Source organism: Gavia stellata, chromosome 2 (genome assembly GCF_030936135.1).
Source record: "Gavia stellata isolate bGavSte3 chromosome 2, bGavSte3.hap2, whole genome shotgun sequence".
Taxonomy (NCBI): domain Eukaryota; kingdom Metazoa; phylum Chordata; class Aves; order Gaviiformes; family Gaviidae; genus Gavia; species Gavia stellata.
In genome coordinates, this window is record NC_082595.1 from 67,255,399 (window position 1) to 67,278,076 (window position 22,678).

Genomic DNA, 22,678 nt, shown 5'->3' on the forward strand with positions numbered 1-22,678 from the left:
AATGTCGAATAACCTAAACACAACTACATTCCTTTAGGGAGGACATTTTTGCTGTCGACTCTTTACGTAATTTAGTGTAAAATCATGGGTTTTCTAATAGCAGCTGTATTAGCTTTACTGTTCGATGAATGTCTTGATAAATCTTGTGCTCAGTTAAGCGGCAGTGCGACAAGTGGTGATGGGTAGTTTCACATGAAGCTTGGATATATATGATAAGGTGCCAAGGCAGAAATACGCAGTTGAAGTTGTTTGGATCTGAAGCACCTCTTCCTGTTCTAGGGATGCCATGATGCGTGGATGTTGATGTACATTAGGTGTGCTAACATTTGTTGAATATAAATAGTCAAGAGCTGGAATATTGAGATCTTTATTACTGTATGAACATGAATTGCGAACCTAGAAAATCAGCAAAGATGAATTCAGTGGCATTCTTCACTTGCACGTCTAAGCATTTGAAGCTTTATATCCTTAAGTACAGGAAAATATGAAATCTATAAGAACATCATGGTATTTAATATAGTATAAACTGATTGGTATGTAAATGTAGCATTCTGCAAAAAATGAAGTGCATTCTGAAAGGTTGAGGAGATGTGAAGCTGTCAATGCAAGGAAGCAGAGAGTAAAGGTCTCTTTTGTATTTTACAAAATTTGACTTGTCCAAAGTAAATGTCTAATTGATACGTTCATGCAGAAAACCTCCAGCACTAACAGTATGCGTGGCAGATGCAGAGGTGTCTGTCCAGATCTGTAGGAACTTGGAACAGGAGCTCTGAGGTACAGGTTGCCTGCTTCACTTTAGGGAGGGCTGTTCAGATACCAGTGGTGGTGGTGCTCTGGTATCGATATTGATGACTGTTCTGCTGATTGGCTTAATGGATAAGAAAGGAGAGGGAATACCGAGTTCAATGTACAGGTGAGTTCCTGTGTCTCTCGGAGCTTCAGTAGTACAAAGGTCTAAATGCATATACAGAGAAGATTTAAAACCTTAGGTAGGCAAACTTTTTAAACTTTGGCAAACTTACCTACTTGATCTGTAGCAAGAATGTATCTTTTTCTATTTCCAAATGTAGAGCATTTTAGAGGTTTCCTGTACATAAATGAGGTAGCACAGTTGAAAATGTTTGGTACTGGTGGCTCAGGTGACATTATTAACTTGTATGTGGTACACAGGAAGACGTCATTTTTTTTCTAAACAGAATGGCTCACAGGTTTGCAATGTATGAATATTTGACTATCTTACATTCATATGCTTTATATATGAAAACATAAATTTGTTTTTATGAAGCACATCGTTAGAAGGCAACCTGTAAACTAAGCCTCAGAAGCTGTTTGTGTGAGGCACAGCTACACTCCTTCAGTGAATTTGGATTTTGATTAAATTGATTAAATGACTGGTGTGCTGAAGTCTCTGAGGATTTTTTAAAAAGTTTATGGCAAATATTTATCCTTTAATTCTGTTCCTCGTAAGACTCCTTGATTAATGACCCAAATTTCCTATGAGAGATTTCATCCATATGCATTCTCTGATGTTTAGTAGAGAGGTCAGCTCACACTCCAGTCTGTCCTCACTCATAGGAGAGGACACTTTCATGAGATTTGGAAGACTTTCGTATTTTATTAAAGTGTTTGAAATTGCTTAAAAGCTTTTAGGGAATGTGCAAGGGTAAGTGGTGACTGAATCCTTTCCTAAGGGAGATACGTTAAGGAAGAGAAGCTTTTATTTCAATGAAGTTTTTCTGATAAGCTATGGCTGGAGCTCTGTAGTAGTTTACAATAACAGAAGTAAAGAAAATCTCTGTATCTCAAATATTTAACACAGCTGCCTGGAAGTATGTGTCCCTGTAGCTACAGATACAATTTATAATGTCATGTGATACAACTAACTGATCTTGCGGCATTTCTAAGAGTTTGTTCCTGACACGTTCGTACTCCTTGTTACACAATAGCTGACATTATTCAAAGCCTAAAGCTGTGTTTGTGAGGTTTGAATGTGTGATTTGATCTCATGCTTTTAGAGTTCAGACTCACTACATTTGATGAAGCGTTTAGACAATAAAGCAACCCCTGTTTCTCTTTCCCAGTGAGTAACAGATGCGGGTGAAAGATCCATCAAGAGCCAACCCCGAGAAACCAAAGAGAAGCAAAAGGCCTAACAGGCCGCAGGATGAAGACTCTTCAGATGATATTTCAGGTAAATACATTAGGTGATGTTTGGACCTGAGGTCGAGGGCTAATAACTTCCATGTTGACTGATGAAAAACACAGATCAGCGGTACCATCAAATACTTTTCTTGTTTGAATTTATAGCAGAAATATCCCCAGTTAGGTGTTTATGACATGATAGGTTGTTACACCACATGACTGCCCTGAAGGGCTGGAGAGGTGGTTGATCTTCAATGACAACCTCTTCAGAGCAGGAGAACGGTCCTTTCCTGTGCGTGGAAGGTCAAGCACGCATGGCGGGAGGCTACTTGGCTGAATGGGGAGCTTCCGACTAAGCTCAGAGGCAAAAGGAAGGGCAGAGAGGGTAGAGGCAGGTTTGGGCTGCCCTTGCAGGGGCCCTGAGTGTACAGGGGTGGGATGAGGTAAGCCAGCCTCAGTTAGAGTTGAATCTGATGAGGGATGTGAAGAATAAGATAGGCTTGTATGGATACTGTGATGGTAAAATGATGGCTAAGGCAAGTGCAAACCTGCTGCTTGACGGGGCAGGGGACCTAGGGACATGGGAAAAGGCTGAGGAGCTCAATCCTTCCTTTGCCTCTGTCTTCACATGGAAGCTCTGCAGTAGGTCCTCCCTGGTCCCTGAACCTAGTGTCAGACTCTGGGATTTAAGCATTGTCCAGAGTAGAAGATGACTGAGAGTTGTTAAGCAAACTGGACATGCACAAGTCCATGAGATCAGATGGGATGCATCTGCAGGTGCTGAGAATGCTGGGTGATGTCATTGTGAGGCTATGCTCTGTCATCTTCATGACGACAAATTGAGGAGAGCAATTGATAAAGCTGGAGGGGAGGTCTGCCATTCAGAGTGACCTAGACTGGCTGGAAAAATGGGCTGGCAGAAACTTCATGGAGTTCAACAAAGGCAAGTGGAGAGTTCAGCACCTGAGCCAAAATAATCACATGCAATTACAGGGTGGGAATCAATGGCTTGAAAGCAGCTTTGCAGAAAGGGTCCTGGGGGTCGTAGTGCACACGCTGAATAAAAGCAAGTGGTGTGTCTTGTGCCTGCTCTATGCTGGACTGTATTAACTAGAGTGCAGGTTGAGGTATGTGATTCTTCCCATCTTCCCAGCACTTGTGAGACTTCGTCTGGAGTACTGTGTCCAGTTATGGGCTCCCTGTTACAATTGCGACATGGACTTCTCAGAGTGAGTCCAGCAGTGGGTCATCCCCTCCACTCCACGTGGTTAATGAGAATGAGAACATGATGCCTGAAGAGGGGCTGAAGGGAATAGATTTGGTTAGCCATAGGAGTGAAAGTGTATTTTCTTTCTTTGACTGCCTGATAGGTGGTTATAGAGAAGGCAAAGCCAGACTCTTCTAGGAAGTCCACAATGAAAGGACTAAAGGCAACAGACAAAAGTTAGGGCAAGGAAAATTTGGCTAGGTATGAGGAAGTTTATTTTATTTCCACCACAAGGATGGTGAAACAGAAAGGTGATTTTCTAGTGAGGTGGTGAAACCTCTGTCCTTGAAGATATTCAACACTTAGCTGAACAAAGCCATCAGCAAACAGATCTAAATTCTTGTTTGACCCTGCTTTGAACGAGGGTTTGGGTAAGATGGCCTTCAGAGATCCCTTTATACCTAGGTTAATCTGTGATGATATAGTGGAATTTGTACAAAAAATATGACGGAGAAGAACGGTGGTTGATATTCGTGTTCAGAATGAGCAGTTGTATTAAGGATGCATGGGTATTTGGAAATCTGTCTTTATGGATGGGAAAGGAGGTCAGCTGCCTGTGTTGTTATATGCAAAAATAGGTCTATGCAGTATTTTCTGTTGACAACCCTTCCCCCCCAAAAAAAAAGCAAAATGGGGAAATTAATTTTGTACAAAAGGAGTCCTTGTACTTTTGTACAAAATAGTTTATCTGTTTTTAAGAGGTGGTGTTTATTGACTTGAAAAGGATTTTCATTATAGAAAGACTGAAATAGATCCTTCATAAAATTCAATATATGGGGAGCAGCTGGCTGATTTTTCCTATTTTAGTTCTTTGACTTTTTTTTTCCTAATGCTGAATTTGTTGAAGACTTTGCTCCGTTAGTGTACACGTGCTTCCTTTCATAGCTATTATTTTTAATGGGTGAAAGTGAGTATGTGTCATTTTCTCTAGGCTTAACCTGCCAGCATGTGAGCCAAGCAGTGGATGTGCATCATGTGAAGAGAGCGGTAGCTCAGAGCGTTTGGTCGATATGCGCAGAATGTCTGAAGGAGCGGCGGATGAGTGATGGTGAGCCTGTGGCACCTTCGGACATATGGCTGTGTCTCAAATGTGGCTCTCAGGTAAGCATACATTGGAAATTCACAGAGGTGGATAGGCCCTGATTTTCTAAAGGATGTGACCGGTATAGATCCTTGTCTCTTTGGCACCTCATTACCTTCAGTGAAACAGTGTGACGTTAAGTGCTTAGTTTTGAGAGTCCAAGCTTCAGCTTCTTCAATGGAGCGGGATGTGGCCTTACGTTCTTCATGTCTGTTTTTCGGCAGTGGTTTGGGTTGGCTTTATGTGTTATGGTGCTGTTCAGCATCACAAGTAGTAAGTGATGCTCCTGCCTTTTCTCTGTTCTTCATCTGCATGCTCTTGCCACTTACGGAGAATTGGCTCCAGGAACTGCATGGCTGCAAAATGCATCCGTTCAGCTGGCTCATCTGGCAGAAGATCCCGCAAATACAAATGAATGAAAAAATAGATATGTGTATTGCTGAATCAACTTATACTATGGACACTCAATTGCTAGATTTGATTGAAACTAGAGAGAAAGGACTGTGCAGGAGTGAGAATGCTGCTCTTTGTGGCAGCTAGCCATTAGATTGGATCAGTTCTAATGTCAGATCATGGCCTCAGAGTTTAAAATGGCAGGTCCTGACCCCAAGGGCTTGCGCAGGTTTCTGTTCTGTGAGTGAAGTAAAGCCTGATACAGAAAAATTCCCTTTACAGGCAATGTTACGCTTGATTCAGCTAATAGTTGCCTGAACAAAGCATTTCACAATTTTCTTAGACTTTCGGTAGGTCTTGCTATAGTGAGGACAGAAGCCAGCTCCTACCAGTATTATCTGAACAGATTTAATTTTGCAAAGAAACATGCTATTAGCAGGCTTCAGAAGGTAACTGGATCTGAGGAGGGCTTATATAGCTCATCTCTGAAAATTTGTAGTTAAGGTGGGCTTTTAATAGGAGTTAAATCTGTGTGCTTTTTCATGTTTATGCTGTTAATAGCCTCTAAAACTCATGCCTCATTCAGAGACCAGTCCTGAATCTTTTAGGTCCCACTCTTTAGATACTTGCAAAATTGCAAATGCTTTCTTTCGAAGTTGCTGTACATAAATGGTGTGTTCTGAGTAGCTTTGTAGTACAAAACCAATTTATGTGCCTTTTGTACTTGCTGTGTGGAATGCGTTTGGCATTCTTGAGCAGTGAGGGTTACTTTGCTGTCATTACCTTGATATTCTGTGGATTAAATATACTGCATAGTCATTTAATCCAAATTTTTTTAGAGAATTCTTACTTTTGTGAATGGCATAATTTGCTGTCTATTGATACTTATTCAAAAGCTAGGAATTAGTTCTATTAAGTTAAAATAAACTTAATAACTTTCTATACTTGTAACTGATTTTTCCAAGTAGAAAAGATGAGATTTTGGTTTTGTGTTGTCATTCATTTTCCTTTATTAGTAAAAAGAATATGTGTTCATTTAAAAAGAAACCAACTTATTCCTATCTTTATAATACTGGATTATAAAGAATATTAAACCTTCTCAAACCTTGAGAATGTTAAATGAGTATTTAGGGCATTATAGCTTTCTGCCTAATTTTGAAAAGTAAAGTTTTTGCAGTTTATTTACTTGTAATATAGTCTTTTCCTACTTCCCTTTTTTCCCCTTACTGTGTTGATGTTTCCGTTTTTAGGGATGTAGTAAGAAGTCGGAAGGCCAGCATTCTCTGAAACACTTCCAAACAGCACGCACAGAACCTCATTGCATTGTTATCAACCTCAGCACATGGATCATATGGTAAGAATGAGTACACAGGTGTTTGTGTATGCTTGTGTATAAGGACTACTCATGACTTAAAGCAGTGTCTTCTCATGATAAAGAATGATTCTGGCAGATAAAATTAATACTTTTATACAGAGGAACGGCAGGCTCCATGGAGAGAAAATGAGTTTGTCCTTAGGACTCTCAGAGGGGTCACAAATCAATACTAAGATAGAAGTTTGAGTCCATTGTGTTCTGTAGAGAGTTGGCTGGTTATACGAGTTTGTCCTTCCTGCTTGTTTCTGTATGATTATTTGCAGGACTATGAACTGGGATTATTTAAATCTGTAAGTACCACAGTGAATTGGGACTGATCTGTAGAAAAGCATATGTGGGATGAGAGAATCCAATTTTATTCCTCTTTTCAGTATGAAAAATTGTAACCTAGAGCTTAAGTAATTTGTGTAAGGTTGTTAGAAAGGTTTGTTAGAGCTGGGAGGTGCATCCAGATATCCTGAATTCCAGTTCGTTTCTTCATTTGCTTAGGTGTTATGAGTGTGATGAAGAGCTGTCAACGCATTGCAACAAAAAGGTTTTGGCTCAGATAGTTGACTTTCTTCAGAAACATGGTTCCAGGGCTGAACCAAGTAAGTTTACACAAATAGTTTTATCTGGGGACATCTGTAATATACTGTCTCTAAAAATGCGCATTTCAGATTTTGAGTCATGTTAAACATACAATTGAAAAATTATGTATGATGCGAGTATAATACAGTTTGTAATTGCACAATTACTTGGGCAAATGATGCCTGTCGAAACATAATTTCATTTTTTTTCTACAGTATGATTACATTTTAAAAATATTTTGGGCACCGTAGAACAGTTTTTCCAAATTTTGTCTTTAATGAAGCAATGTTATTGTAGAGAAGATGTTACTTTAAATAAGATACAATATAATTTAATGCACAATAACTATATAGATGCATAAATGAATTGACTTTCCTAGTGTGGATGTGTCACATCTTAAATTTTTTCTCATTTGATTTTGTTTTCCACAGTTAATTAAATTTGTTTAAGTGGATTTTCTAGTACGCTGTTGTTGGATGTAATGCTTTCTGTTAATTTATGTTATTGGGTTTTAATTGACAGAATGCTAATTTCTATTAATAGAAAATAGTATTAAATTATTTTCTTATGTTAGGAGCCTATTATATCTTCTCAATATATGTATTAGTAGGTAGAACTTTGTATGTGTGGCCCCCAACTGTCTATTCTTGATAATGTTGATGTTATTCATCCCTACTGTAACACACTTGGAAGCTTTTCTGGCTTGTGACTTAGAGAGTGCATTGGATTCCAGATCTTCTTCACAAAAAACAGCTTATGTAAGCTTTTAAAACAATTGGTTGCAGTTTTTAGCAGAGATAATCAACTGCTTAGAAGTAAGAACGGAGAAGGATTGCCTTACTGAATTAGACTTGGTATTCCTCTAGCTGCATGTGCATAAATCCTACTGGTTTTAAGAGTTGTTACATATTTTTGAGGGCAAAAAAATGAAGGGCCACTCAGAAATACATACTTTATATTTTGATCTAGTCACAACTTGTATGTTAAATTATTCAATTGCAATAAATTGATTAATTGCTACTTTTTGCACCTTTTCACTTGGAGCAATGAAAATACAGTATGTGATTTCACTTTTGTTCACAGCTTCACTTTCAAGTTTACATGTAATAAATGGGTGTTGCATCTTGCAGATGAAAATGCTGTAGTGTTTGTTTCAGTTAATTTAATGGAAACAATTTCATTCCATTTTTGTACTGCTGGATAAGACTTTCTGAGTGATACGACTGTGCTTCATGGTTTAGATTCTTAATTTGTGAAACTTCAAAATATCTAAAGTTTTCAGAGTATGGCGCTTAGAAGTTTTATGTGAAATATCTTAAATTAAGCAACTGAAATGCCAAAATAACTCAGGAAAAGTAAGCTTAAATTAGGCCCAGGATTTCTTAAAAATCAGGTGTTTATAGCAGAGCAGGACGGAATATATTTCTGTTGTATATGTATTTGTGTTTCATTTGATACTCTGTTTTGAAAACAGATGTATTTCATTTAAGTATTTGCCTGATATAACTGGAAACTCTTTTCTGTAACTGGAAACAAAGTTGTATTGTTTTTGTTTGGGACATAAACATTTTTTTTCCTTTTTCTTTTTCCTGTTTTATTTAAACCTGTTTTCCCTTCAGTTTCAGAAACCAGGCATTGAAATGAAAAACTAGCTATCATCCAGCTTCAGTTTGCGGTCGCACATTTTGTGTTAGCAGTGCATTGAGTTGGCCCTGCTTGCTTTGGTGCCTTGGAAAAAGAGTTTCACGTCGGTGGTGTAAAACGTAGAGTCAGGTTCCAGCGGTGACGTCAGGCAAGCAGTGTGTTGTGGGCAGCGTGAGAGTCCTCCCACAAGGCAGTGGGAGGTGCAAGGCAGTTTTAAATGGGTGGCAGACTGCGGAGTCTGCTTTCCCAGTGTTTTGGACCGTGTGTTACCAGTCTGCATGGTTATGCTTCATCCTTCAAATTCATGCACGCACCCGGTTTTGAGCATGCGAAGTCACGCTGGCATCCTTCAGAGCTAAAGAAGTCATGCGCAAGCCTTGCAGGGTGGCCGCCTCCGCGGCAAGAGGTCTCAGCATGCGGAGGTTGCTCCTGCAAGGCAGTCGTGTCTCCTGCTCCATGCTGGGAAAGGGCTAAGGCTCAGGTGCAAGCCTGTGTTCATGTAAAAACCAAGTGTGTGTGTATATACTTTGAGTAATGTTTTAAAGGTAGAAGTCAGCGACCCTCTCTATGAGGCAGAGAGTATGGCTGTGCTGAGCAGTTTGGATCCCGTTCTTGAGAGCTCTGGGAACATTGGCCCAAAGATGATTTGTTGGGTTTTCTTAAGTGGCAAGGAAAAGAGGAGGCAGCTGTTTGCCTGGCATGGTCCCTTGCTTTGGGCTCCTCGCTGGAAGAGGCTGGGAAACAGCCGTGTATTGATAAATAAGTAGTATGCGTGAGAGGGAATTCTCAACCAGAGCTGGCATGCTTGTTTCACTTTGAGAGATGTAACAGCAATGCCTTTTCTCTTTTATGTCAAATACTTGGGCTGACATACTTGGTACGTCCCGTAAAGAAATGTAACTTGAGTAAGATCTTTTCTTTTCTTTAAATGAGACTACCTTTAAGGATTTTTTTAAAAATAAAATCTGAAATTGAAATGTAATTCGTGCTGTTGTCCAGAACATAGAGAAGACAAAGTATAACAGTGAAAATTAACTCTGCTATTGATAACTTATCTTTTGGGGTTTTTAAGTGTAGCATTTTATTTCATGTTACAGTGGTATTTTCAGTGTAACTGTCAGCCTTTAAATTATTATTATTTTGTATATTCAGCCATTAAAACATAAACTAATTTTAAATAAATGAAAAATAACTTGTGAGAAGCAAGCAGTGTAAACCTGACAATTAATAATTCATATTTCTCACTTAAAAATCAATCTTGTGCTTTTTTTCCTGTTGCTTTTCCATTTCTTCCTAAAAAAGCAGCCAAAGTGAAGGCACTTAATTTTCATATCAGAATGTGGCACTGTAACAACAATTCATCTTATGTCTGGATTTCTTTCTGTTGTAACAATTGGTTGAATGGTGCATCATTAAAATTCAAATAGCATTGCGTAGAAATTTCTGTGGAAATGCAGTATGAACACGGGTATAAGTAACAGATGAGGGCTGCTAGGTTTTTTCCGGTTCTCGAAAGTGCGGGAGTCATTTAAAGATAAAATAATCAGCTTAAACATGTAAGGGAGGGTTATATGGATTTCCTAATTAATGCATCTTGGAAAATAAACAAAAGCAAAATGCTTGTCATTTGGTACTAATGTGGTGGAATAGTGTGGCAGCAGGATCCCTGCTTTTCACTCGGCCTCTCATAAAGATTCAACTTCACTTCAGCTGTAAAAATGTGCAAATTACATTACTACTACATGACTGACTTTCGTAATTACATTAAGCGATTGAGATAAATCCCAGTGCTGGGTTCCCAAAAGAATGCTTGCAGCTGTGTGATTTTTCGCATCTGATCCTATGGTTTGTTGTACCCAGCAATGCCTGCCTTTTTTTTTTTTTTTCCCCTTGTTTTTTTTAGAGGAGTCTGTTTGGTTAAGAGGTCATCTTGGGCACAAGATGGAAGAATAAAGCAAGATTGCTTTCTAGGGTGTACCACCCAGAAATTTGTTTTGTGGAAAAGGTTAGCAGGCCATGATGATTTTCACAGAAAGGCAGGTGCAGTATTGTCCGTGTGGCACACTTGTGAGCTTCACATGGACATAATGCACATGTAGTACACAGAAACCATGCTGAGACATTGCGATCTGCGTGTCTGCTCATTTGCTGGAGAGAATAAATTGTTTGGCAGTCTTAAAAGTGAGTGTTACATGTATTTTCCTTCACAAAAGCCAAATTAGATGTCGGTGGAGACATAAGATTGCATATTTTTTGACAGAGCAGTTAATTAAATTGGTTTGTGTGGCAATAGCATGGGAGGAAGAATATTTATTCTCAAATTTTGTAGTTAAATTTATTGTTGGGAAGGTCAAGCAGAAGAATGAGATTTTGCTAGTAAGTTCAGCTGCCCGTATTTGCCAATAGGTGAAAGTTAGAAACTTGATTTCTATTTTAATGGATGTAACTGAAGTAAAACGAAGATTAAAAAAATATATAATTTTACAATATAAGTAATAAGTGTTAACTTGTATGGAAACAAATAGCATGAAGTATAACTTTTCAGATTTGCATTCGTCTGGAGATATTAGCAGTTGACAAAGGATTGCACTGAAAAAAATAATTGTATTCTTTCATAAACCATATTCACTATGTGCAGTTTGGAGCCTGAAGTCATATAAGTCCATTCTATCTACTTAAAAAGAAAATTAACTAGCAAAATAAAGCAGAATATGTTGGTTCTCCAAATCTGAGATACTTCAACAAAAAGACATTTCTGTCATCAGTCATAAATTTTCTTTCAAGTTTACTTACTTGTTAGGGGCTGCTGTTAATTACAAATGTTGCAAAGAAATGAAAACTGAATCATTGCCAAAGCCTTTTAGCCATTCTCTCATTTTTATCCACGGATTCTTCCCTTTCCTGTCCACGTACTTACTTACTTGTGAGGTGTAGCACAAGTCATCTGAGTGTAGAGGATCAAAACTGGTGCTTGAATAGCTTGCTCTTTCACGCTGTGCAGACGTGTTTTTTAGTTCATAGCATTCTGGCAGAATCGGAGAAACAAAATTGCAGTTTGTAGGCTTTAATTTGGTAGGATTGTAACACTGCAAGATAAATTGGGCTTTTAAAATGTAAAGCTAGTGACCATTTCAGAAAAGAACTCTGCTGTTTCTCTAAGTGTTAGATTCTTGTTGTACGGTGTTGGAAAAAAACTTAGATTTTTTAAATAAAAAAGGAGTGCCAGACAATTTAGTAGCATTTCATAATACAGCATGATGAGAACTTGGTAAAAGAAAGACAATCTATTAACCTTGCTTTTACTGTGAAGACCTTCAGCTGAAGTACCAGAGTTGTATACAATAGAAAAGGCTTGACCTTGGAGTAAAAGTGCATATTCCTGGAACCCTTATTTTTAATTAAAAAAAAAGTTGCATTGAAAAGATGAGCAAAAATGCTTACTCCCCTGGCTGAAAGAAAAATTGGATGCTATGTATCTTTTTGCTTGCATACCATCTGCACCCCCAGGCATGGCTCCGTTTCAGCAAGGGTGGTACAGAAGTCCATGTGTGCTGCAAATGTTTGAAATACTGGCAAAGCAAATTGTTAGGGAACCTGCGATAAGTTTTCTGCACGTCTTTTGCAAGTGGATGTGTCAGCACCGTGTGTGTTTGTACACCTGCTCTGGTGACTTGCTCTGATTCATGGACTGAATCATTTGTCTATGTTAACGTTGGGCTTAGGAATCTCAGTCACGTACCCATGAGGCTGGTGCTGTGCTGCTGTGGGACAAAACCATGTTACCTGCCTCCAGAGAGCTTACGAGACAAGACTACAGGTGACCAGAAGTAGGTAAAAAAAAGCTGAAGAGCGGCAAGAAAAGGGTGCATTGCAGGCAAGAGCTGTAGCAGAGGAGCAGTTTCTGACTGCTGTCATCTTTCCTGTGGGTCTGGTGGGAGGGGGGCTTGCTAGCATGGAGTAGAGCAGGGTGATGTCAGGAAGCTTTGCTGAGCATGAAGGCTGTGCCTTTGCACAAATGCAGCTGTCCGAGAGCCGAAGGAGTGAACGCTGGGGGTGGACATCATGGTGGGACCAGAAGCAGGCACTGACCCAATGCCTAGGAAGAGGTGGTCAGTAGGGTGTGACAACTTGGATGGAGAGCTGGGCAGTGGGTCTTGGCAGAGTGCTCCGTAGGGCATCTCTGCAGCCGGGTACGCTTTGTCAAGGGAAAAGGAGGTTGTGGTGATCAAGGTGCAGCTTGTGTGAGAGTTTTCCCTGTGTAAGTGGATTAGAAAGGCCACCTCTACAACCAAACTGCAGGAGTCTGACAGAGGGGCGTAGTCGGAATGTGTGAGCCCCAGAACAGTCGCAGTGGGATATGCTGTTCCCGCTGTGGAAGGACAGGCCTGTCTGGGGCTGGTGTCCACAGTCCCTGAGAAGGGCAGAGGGGTTGAGGGTCACCATGTCAACTCTCTAAAAAATGTAATAGTGAACTACGGGCAGAAATAGATCTATGAATTTAATTCCTTTTGTGCTTTTTGCCCACCTTGCTGTCATTAACGTTAACAAGGTCCTCTATTACAAGTACTACTGCCCACGGACGGATGGCTTGGACTACTTCTTTTCTCCTGTTTGGCCAGGAGCTGAAGGCCCTTGTGGGCAGCAGCAGATGACAGCCATTTCGATGGAATCCTTCTGCGGGGGTTCTTGTTGTGTCTATACTGGCTTAAAAGTTGCTTTTCATATCCAAAAGCATGCCTGTTAAAACTTTCCAGGGTTGTGATATTCAGTCAGCAAGATTCCGTGAAACAGTTCAGTGCAAATTCACTTTAAAAAATTACATATTAGCCTTTTGATTAATAACATGCTTGTAGCCTTGGGTTAATCTTGCAGAAGGACCCTCCAGCCCCAATCTGTAGAAGTATTAGCTATCACAGTCATTACCAGCATCTTCTATTAAGGCTGACCAACTCTTCACATGTCAACTAAACATTCAGCTTCAGGCCTGTCTGTCATTTATCACTGAGCTGGGGACACTGAGCAGAGTTAAATTAAAAACTGCTGTCCCTCCTCTGGCTCTGTATATGTCCTTAAAAATATCTGCGTGGAGTAAGTGAGGCAGCAGATAATGTTTGTAATGGCAGAGCAACACTTTTCTGTCAAGACTTTTTCACGGATACAAAAAACCTGGTAAAATGTCATATGGATTGTGTTTGTAAAATTATTAAAAAATCAAGAGGCAGTAATAGTTCCTAGGCTTCAGTAACAACATACAGGCCTTTTCTTAATTTACTATTACTTCTCCTTATCCCTATACTAATTATCCAGCTTTGTGACAATCGGATGTCTGGTTCTCATTTATTGTGTTTCATAATTGCGTATTCATCCAGCTCCTATTGCAAAGCTGAATGCTTTGGCTTTGTTTTCCCTCCCTTAAATAATTTATATGTAAGGTTCAGCAAATGGAACCTTGCTACTTGTGTGAAGCTGCCATTTAACCATGAAGTGAAATGCTTTTATCGAGTTTGCCCTGCAGATATGGTCCGCTGTGGCAGGGCTGTCCATATTTGGTGGCTGTGCAAGGAGAGCCAGGTGGTGCTGCAAAGCATAGCACAGTGAAGCGTGGACAGATCTAGGTTTGACATTTGTCATCCTCTACTGCTAAAGGGAAGAGAAAAATCTGCTTTTCCATATGCTTATGCTTTAATTTTTGCCCGCAGTTTTGTCCAGATGGCCTTGTGAACATTGTTTACTTTAAGATGCTGTCCCAGATGTTTTTGAATGCCGATGGATAAATGCAACAACTGTGGTATACTAATACACAAATTACTTACACAATTTTGGCTTTTTTTTTTTTTCCCCCTCCTTTTTTTTCTTTTTAACCGTCTCTTCTCCCCAGCATTACTCTGTATGGCACACTTTTCTGAGGGGAAGACATCTCCACTTACATTATTAAATTTCTGAGAGTGAGCAGTGCCTTCAAGTTGCAGACACTTGGAGCTCCCATTCTCCCGCTACGATTCTTTTGGAGCTCTGTGCAGGTGGACGAGTCTCAGACACTGTAGCATGCCCCTTCTAAGCATGTCAATTAAAAGGTGTTGCTGCACGTAAAACATAAAACAGTGACTGTTTCAGGGTGTGAGCAGCTCCCAAGCAGTTTGTCATTCGTTGCACTGAAAAACATTTCATCTGCCTTTTCAGGGAGAACTTGGTCTCTTACTTTGCCCTTGTACTGTCTTAATTTTCCACATGAGTGGAAAGGAGAGTATTTTAAAGCTGTGTAAGCAGTGTTACAAGAACATTTAAAAATATTTTTAAACAGCAAAGCACCTCTAACTGCATTTTGACAAACTTGGATACAATTTGGAAAAATAGTTACGCCTTGATGGCACTATAGGGTGCAGACAGACTGCGTCAGAAGCTTGTTGCCAGATAGAGTAGGTATTTTAATGACTTCTTTTTTATTTAATTATATTTTTTCATCTTCTAAGCAAGAAGCTACCTAGGAGTGTACATAAAAGAACCTTTTGGCATGAGCATTTCATTAGCATAAATAGATCTGTTAGTTATTTCTCAAGAACTCTTTAATGAGACTTCAATGTGAAACTCATTAGAACAAATATATGAGTTCATATGTCAAGGCAGAGATTGCAGCATCACAATGCTTGGCATCTATTAAGTCCATAACTCGTTTACATTGACATGCATTGTTAATCAATATTTAAGACACTGCAGATGTCAGTAATGCTCATATTTAGTCCTGCACCCGTGACAATATGAAAGTTGCTAGTAGAATTCGAGGCTAAATATTGTTATCTCAAGTCTTTCCATTACCTCTAGGCTACAAGTTAATGACTGTCTAACTTTGCTGCCCCTCATCTATTTAAATAATAAGGGAAATAAGGAAATATGTGGACGTTATACTGGTAGCATATTCCATTGCAGTTTTATCAAATTTTTGTTGTTTGAAATTAAAACACTAGCATTGTATGTATTTGGGTTGTGTTAGCAATTCCTCAGGTGTGACAAAGGGACGTGGGTGGAGGAGCAAATGTAGAGTTTGGAGAAACTGATAACAACTCCGCTTCGGCTGTTGGCTGAGTTGTGCGAGGCAGTTCAGACAGAATGCGATAACTGATAAAGATTTGTAGCATTCAGGTGGTAACTTTTGGTTACCTCTCTTCAAATGCACCAAAAAGCAGCCTTTGTGTGGTGTTTCTAGTGTGTCTAATGAACGTACATCTTAACTGCCTGTTGTTAATAAACTAACAGAGCCTGTTTTACTTTATTTATTGCTTAGATAATTGAAGAAGTAACAGTCTTACGGGACAGTATGATTATTGTGGAAGGTTTTGTTGGATAGATGTAGTTGTTGGGGGGATATTTTTTTCCCAGGAGATTAACTGCTGATATATCTTTTTTTTAAAGATTACATAAAGCAGCTTGGAGTACCATCAAGGTATCTTTCCGCATATGTTAAAAATTATAAGCGTAATCCATGGAAGGACTGAACTGGTTGAACTATGTAATTATATAGTAATATTAATCTATAGTTTAATTATAGGTTCATCAAAAATTATACGACTCTGTGAAGAAAACAGTGAAACCAGTGAAATATTGAAAGGAAAAAGTTCTGGTAATGGTGCATCAGTTCCAGTTAAAGGAATAAATAATTTAGGAAATACGTGCTTTTTTAATGCTGTCATGCAGGTAAGATGGAAAGATCATACAAATTTCTCTTTATAGATTTCAGATATACTTAATCTGTATAAACCGTGGGCTTTTGAAAAGATTCTGACTGTTACCATTCTTCATTCTGCTTTCTGAAGGTCCTTTTCAAATTATTTTTACTCCTTGCTATCCAAGCCATATTTCCTGTTATAACAAAACCGAATTCCTGGATCAGTAGCATTTTTCACAATAATGAGACAAATGAAAATGTCAAGTGTTTTACACACTGCATATGTGTGTGGGTTGTACTCTAGCATATGGTTTTATCTGTAGCTCAGCATTAGGCAGTCATGAGTAATGCACAGTATTTACCATACTGGTGGGTGTGAAAAGTGGTACTTTGTGCATAATGTAAATGTCTGCACAGTGCATTGTGATGATTTTAAGCCCCTACAATGGATGCAGTTATAAAAGTACTTTTATTGATTATGGTTTTTTTTCTGACCAGAATAAGAGGCATGAGTTATACTAATACACTTTTATTGATGTTGACTGTACAACTAATCCAACATCCTCAAAAAAAGCAGCAACCTCAGTGGGCTTTATATTGGACCATCCTAATGCTTGTCAGTTGAGCAGAGACATCTGTAGGTCTGCAGACAGGAGTGAACAAATGAGAGAAAACCGCTACAAAGGTGTTCTGAACTGGCTCTCTTTACCCTGTGTTTATGGTGGTGATTACAAAACTCAGCAAACAAACAGTAAATTTTTAAGGAGTAGAATTACTTCAAATTGTTCTTTGTCCATACTCAGGGTATTGTAGAAACCCTAAGTGATCTGCAGTCAAAGTTAACCAAAAATAAAGAAACAAAACTGACATAGTTGAGTTGGTTTCTCTCTTATATTCAGAGAGGTAATGCTTTTCAGTGTGCCAAAGCCTTTGTGCTTCCTGGGACACGATGAGGGGGACCACAGAGTTTAAAAGAAACAAATGGTTTCTTATACTAATGTCCTCACCATAAAAAAACCCAATGAAACAAATTTTGTTGTTCAACAAAAATAACAAAGTTATTACTAGGAAACTATTTTGGAATTACAGAAACAGAAGTGGGTACAATTTTAGAAACAGCCTGAGATCAATTGATCTTGGCTTTTATAACGCTGATACCTACTTTTTCTAGTGGTCTGATTTAAACCTCAGTTATGCATTATAAAATATGTCTGGTTTTGTCTATCCCTGAAGCTAGAATTTATAACTAAAGAAAAACATATAGTGGAAAGATCAGCATGTGTTTCTTCGTTTTTGTTCTTTTTTCTTTAAGAACTTGGCACAGACGCATGTGCTAAATGAACTGATGTATGAAATGAAGGAGAAAGGAACAAAGTTAAAAATCTGTCATACTTCAGACTCCCAATTGGTAAGTATGCAGTGAGAAATACAAATTTGGGGAAATGTGGGAAGAAGCCGGAGGATGGGAAATCACATCTCCGTTAAAGACACTCTTACTTGCCCATTTCTTTTGCCTTTTAATTGTTTAGTCGCTTTATGATATCTGTGAACTCACTCCTCTTACAAAACTAAATATTCAGTCTGGAGGAGGAGGAATAATCACTTCCTTTCACATTTTGTGACACTGAAGTAGCAAATAATGCCTGACCTTAAGAAAGAGTGGCTGGCTTATTTTTGTTTCCCACTGCATTTCTTCAGTATGAACGTATATTACAGGAAATAGTATATTTGGCTCCAGAAAGTGTTCACGGAATACTTTACTCCAGTCTGTTCCAGCCCTTCATTGATAAGGCTTGTAAAATTTATTACGTGCTTCACGGGCCAGAGGCTTAAACTGAGAGAAGCAGAATTTCAGTGAAGGCCAAATTTCTTGTCCTCAAGCTCATTGCAGGCATATGGGAAAGAGACTCTTGTGGTTGCTGTTCGTGGTCATGTCTTAGAGACTTGGGTTTTCATAATATGTTGCTGACAATAAAGATAATACCTATATCCCTCTGCTAGCTAAAGAAAGCAGTTTACAGAGGATTTTTTATTCTTTTTTTTCTTTTTTTCTTTTTCTGCTGTTTGTTGGGAGCTTTCTGGTGGCAGTGAGGGTTGAGGGGTGGGATTCTGTTTCAGATATATCTGAAATGATGAAGATTTCCCTGTGTTGCTGTTGGTGATGTTCATAGCTTCTCCAGGCAAGAACAGTGTGAAATTCACTGCATTGCTGTCTGTATTTCCTCCAGTGGCAATTCTGAGCAGCAACATGTTTCACTAAGTTATCCTGAGCCACAACGGAGGTCTGGAGCTTGGTTGTGCCCGGAGGCTTAGAAAGTGAGGGGTACGTTGGCTTATGCTTGATGCAAAACTTGCACAGCCATAAGGTTGAAAGATTTATTTTTTGTTTAATGACAGTCCTTACAATGTAAATCAGATCTTTGGAGCAAAGACTACGTTTTCTTGCCTTTGTATGTCAACACAGGATTAGAGGGCTGCAATAGTCTAAGTAATAGTAATGTAGAAACTCTCAGCTTCCCACTTGGTAAAGGGCATTTTTCTACCTTTTGATAGTGTGTATAATGCCAATACTTTATATTTGTGTGTATCCATAGCGCTTATGTTTTGTGTGGATCTGCTTTCTGGACGAGGAAGCCTCCCTGATTGTTTGTCCGACAGCTGTAATCTGTTTTTGTGAGAGTCAGGCCAGCTAGTAGGAAGCACTGTGGTCGTGTATGAACCTGGGAGCCTGTTAGGGAGAGCTGGCGATCTGTGACCATTGAGACACACATGGCATGTAAGCAGTGCAGGAGTGTCTCCTGCTCTAAGACTGGCTCAGGTGGCTGCTGGCCGGCTCCTTCTAGCCCCAGGACCTGCTGGCTGTGGCAAATCTCACACCAGGAGGGGCTGTGTGGGATGCACCCTGTACCTGTCCTCCGCTGCCATGGGGGACCTGTACGGTCTGCTGTCGGCTCCTGCTGTGAACCAGTGCTGGTGCTTTCTCGGCGCCTGGTTCCTGGAGGAACAGGGTATGTTTCTGTGGCTGCCAGATGTGTGGAAATTTTGGTGTGCGGCTCACAGGTCAGAGAAGCTGGCCACCCCTTTCCTAAGGTTGAGTAGACGAAGTGCCACTGAGCTCCGTCTTACGCTGGCCCACAGAGGAGGTTGCCCTCATTGTCTCTCTAACTGAATTTCAGTGCACATGGGAGTAAGAGTAAAGCAGGTAATACAGGAGGTAGTCTGTTTTTGTGGGAATCAGACTGGCTCATTGACATGCCTGTTTCCAAAACTATTGGTTACCAACAAATTTGCTGGACGAGAATTGTTTGGTTTTGCAACTGTTACTGCTTAAATAACAAGCTTTGTCTTCAACTGTTTCAATCATGTAGGTGACATCAACGTTTTAAAAAAAAACCCTAAAACAGTCTAAGACTGAAAGTTACATTGTTCTTTGTCGTAAGTGTACTAACTTGAAGTAAGTCTTGTGTGTCATTAACTTTGAAATCTGATGTGCACTTTACCTTTGCTTTGAAGGATCCTTTGGTGGTAAACCTCTCCAGCCCGGGACCTTTGACGTCAGCGATGTTCTTGTTCCTTCACAGCATGAGGGAGGCTGGAAAAGGTCCTCTTTCTCCCAAAGTGCTGTTCAGCCAGCTTTGTCAAAAGTATGTATTGTCAGTATCTTTTATTTATTTATTTATTTTTAATTTCCGGTTATTTGTTTCTAAGTGTGCCATGTCTGTTGTTCTTTCTAAGGTGCCATTAGGTTTTTACCAGGCAGTCCAGAAAACACCTTCTTCATGTTTTAAAGTTGCAGGGCTCCTTGTTATGTGCCAGGGTTGTACCTGCTCTTCATGAAGTGCATGGCCCACTACATAACCACTAACTTTGAGTGGGCTTTGAACTGAGTGTGAGGGAGAAGAAGAGGGTGTGGTAAAATGAAGAAAATAGAATTACCTTTCAGGTTTTGCTGCATATTAGCATAAAGCTGTGCTAAAACTGCAAAGTGTATGGAGATATTTTGAAAAAAAGGGTAAGCTTTTAAATGGGAAACCTCTGCTATGATGCCTGACCTTGGCATCAATTCAAAATTAAAAAGGGTCTAACAAGTAAGGAATTGAAGCAGTACTGAAATGGCATATGGCTCCAGATTGCAAAGAGCTTACAAGCCCTAGAGAAACTCCTGTTTCTTGGCGTGGAAAATGTTTACAGTGGTGCTTTGTAGGTGCCTTCAACTATGATGCAAACAATCTTGCTTTTTAAAACACCTGTAGAAGACCTATTTAAAAGTTTATACAAATATATAAATATTGACTTCACAGGTAAAAGAAGCTGTAGAAGCAGAGTAACTGGAGGATGATAGAGCTGAATCTCACATTTAAAAAGATAAATAATGCATGTTAATTTATTTGCTATAATATTATTGCATGGAATTTTAAGTGTTCTGCAGCAAGAGAGTTAGGAGGAAAGTTGCAGCCTCCTACCATGGCATTCCAGGGCAACCTCACTGTGCAAGCTTGGATTTAAAATAGGGTATAAAGGAACATAGGCATTTAGACTAGAGCAGGGACAATTTAATTCTGATAAAGAAATCAGTTACTACTTTTTTCTTTATCCTAAAAATTCAACTTTAGAAACTTAATATTATATTTTTTTCTATTGTACCTGACTTCCTTTTGATTCTTTGGAGCTGTAAAAGGAAATGTGTATAAAGTGTCCTTATAGTGATTTTGAGTCAAACAGCAGTGCTCTCTGTTTAGCATTATCTACCTGGAAGAAAAATATATAGGGAAGAAAAATATGTTGTTTCCTCACTCCTCCTCCTGTTTCGGGGCTGACTCAAAAATGTGGTTATAAGTACAAAATTTAGCCGAGAGATGGAAGGGAAATGATTGAATAGGAATAGTAGTTTTTTCTCTGTAAGTATTAAGGATAGAAGAAATAGATGATACAAAACATGTTTTGAAACCCACCTTAGCAAACCCGTTGTAAAATAATCACGATGCAGTGCACTTCAGATGGCATTCTATTTTTGAAGTGATAGCTATTTTGTATCTGCTCTGTGTGTGTGTTTGTATTTGTGTAGTCATCAAGTGATGGCTACACAATATATTGGTATTAAATCTCAGAAACCTAGTCGTTCTTTTTTTATTTGTTGTTTTTTGATCTTTAAGATGGGCATATACTTTAAATACCAGCTAAAACTGAAACATATTTTAACCTGGGCAGCAGACTTGCTGTTTAGACATGTACCTGTCAGCTTCTGCCATCTCTTGCCTTCATCCCTACTTCTTACTTTTGTTAACCTTGCAGAACACAACTTAGATATAAATCCTTTACTAGCTCTATTATAAATAACAAAAGTGTCAGCCACATCCTGTTAGCAAGCCATTAGGTGTTCTGGGGCAGTAAGTGGCTGCACAGGTATGACAGAAGATTTTTGGCCTTTTGACTATTTTGTTATTGGTGGTGACGTAAGCAAGAAAGAGGAAAGGGAGAATTTTAGCAAATTCAGCCGTCTGCAGTGGTGGAAGTAGGAGAACGGGAAATCTTTATCTTTGCAAACTGAATACATTTACTATACATTGACTTAAACAGTATGAATGCAGTGTTCTGTCATGCCATTTTTACAAAGCCTTTTTTCATCTTTTAAAGTTGGCTTTCTATTCCTTAGCAAAGCTGAAATGAAAGAGAGAGCATGGCAAGATTGCAGGAGTCCCAGCAAGGAAGAAGTCTGTGTTGCTGCAGCATTCCCCGTAAACTGCTTTTTGAATCCCGCCAAGAAGTTGTGTTAATAAAGTAGTCTTAAAGGCATGCACTACGTGTGGTCTTCACATGGGTTAGCACAAACTCTTTTTACTTAACAAGTAAAGTTCAAACAGCATTTTTCCTAAAGAGATAACAGGATGAATGTGCAAAAGGAAGTATACTGAGAAAAAATGTTCGTATTTCAGAGAGATAACGTCAGAGAAAGACAAGTCAGTTAACTACTGGGGGAGAAGGGCATGGGGAAGGACTTCGAATAATAGTGTTTTGGTTTTATATATTTTACATAAAAGTTTGCTGACTCCAGTTGTAACCTCGTTTCTGTTTTTTTAGTTCATCCTTTCCCCATCACAGATCTTGCTGTCTCAGTCCCAGCCTACAGTAATGACCATACCTTTCTTCAATAAAGAATTTATGAAGCAGATTGTATAAATAGTATAGGACGTACTTGCCTGTGATATCAAGAGTTGGACTCAGTGACCCAGCAGTTGTCTTCCCAGTCCGTCTTTACTGTAACATTGTTCTGAGTAGTTGCTTGTAGCTTGCAAAACAGGGGCATGCACACTGAGTGGCCATGCAGAATATAGACGTTTTTCTTAGTATTTAGTATAGTCACTTCCAAATCTTACTAGGTTTCTTACAAACGTGAATGGTTGAAATGCTGAAGCTGTCCGCAGGTGATGCTATGCTGCTGTTCTTCATACGCTTAGATATATCTACTTGTCAGGACTGTTACAGTATGCTCTCTAGCCAAAAAGTAACACAGCATTTTCCTAATAACATTTTTCTCATGTGTAGCAG

General features: G+C 39.2%; 1 protein-coding gene across 3 annotated transcripts in view; it reads left to right on the forward strand.

Moving 5' to 3' along the window:
- The window catches only part of USP45 (ubiquitin specific peptidase 45), a 58,865-nt gene that overhangs the window by 6,445 nt on the left and 29,742 nt on the right, over window positions 1-22,678 (forward strand). For all 3 annotated transcript variants that reach the window (XM_059829476.1, XM_059829463.1, XM_059829470.1), the window contains exons 2-8: window positions 2,082-2,191; window positions 4,341-4,510; window positions 6,134-6,237; window positions 6,748-6,848; window positions 16,016-16,161; window positions 17,445-17,540; window positions 19,646-19,776. In XM_059829476.1, the coding sequence (XP_059685459.1) occupies window positions 2,092-2,191; window positions 4,341-4,510; window positions 6,134-6,237; window positions 6,748-6,848; window positions 16,016-16,161; window positions 17,445-17,540; window positions 19,646-19,776 (848 nt within the window). In that variant the 5' untranslated portion in view covers window positions 2,082-2,091. The remainder of the gene's footprint in view (window positions 1-2,081; window positions 2,192-4,340; window positions 4,511-6,133; window positions 6,238-6,747; window positions 6,849-16,015; window positions 16,162-17,444; window positions 17,541-19,645; window positions 19,777-22,678) is intronic.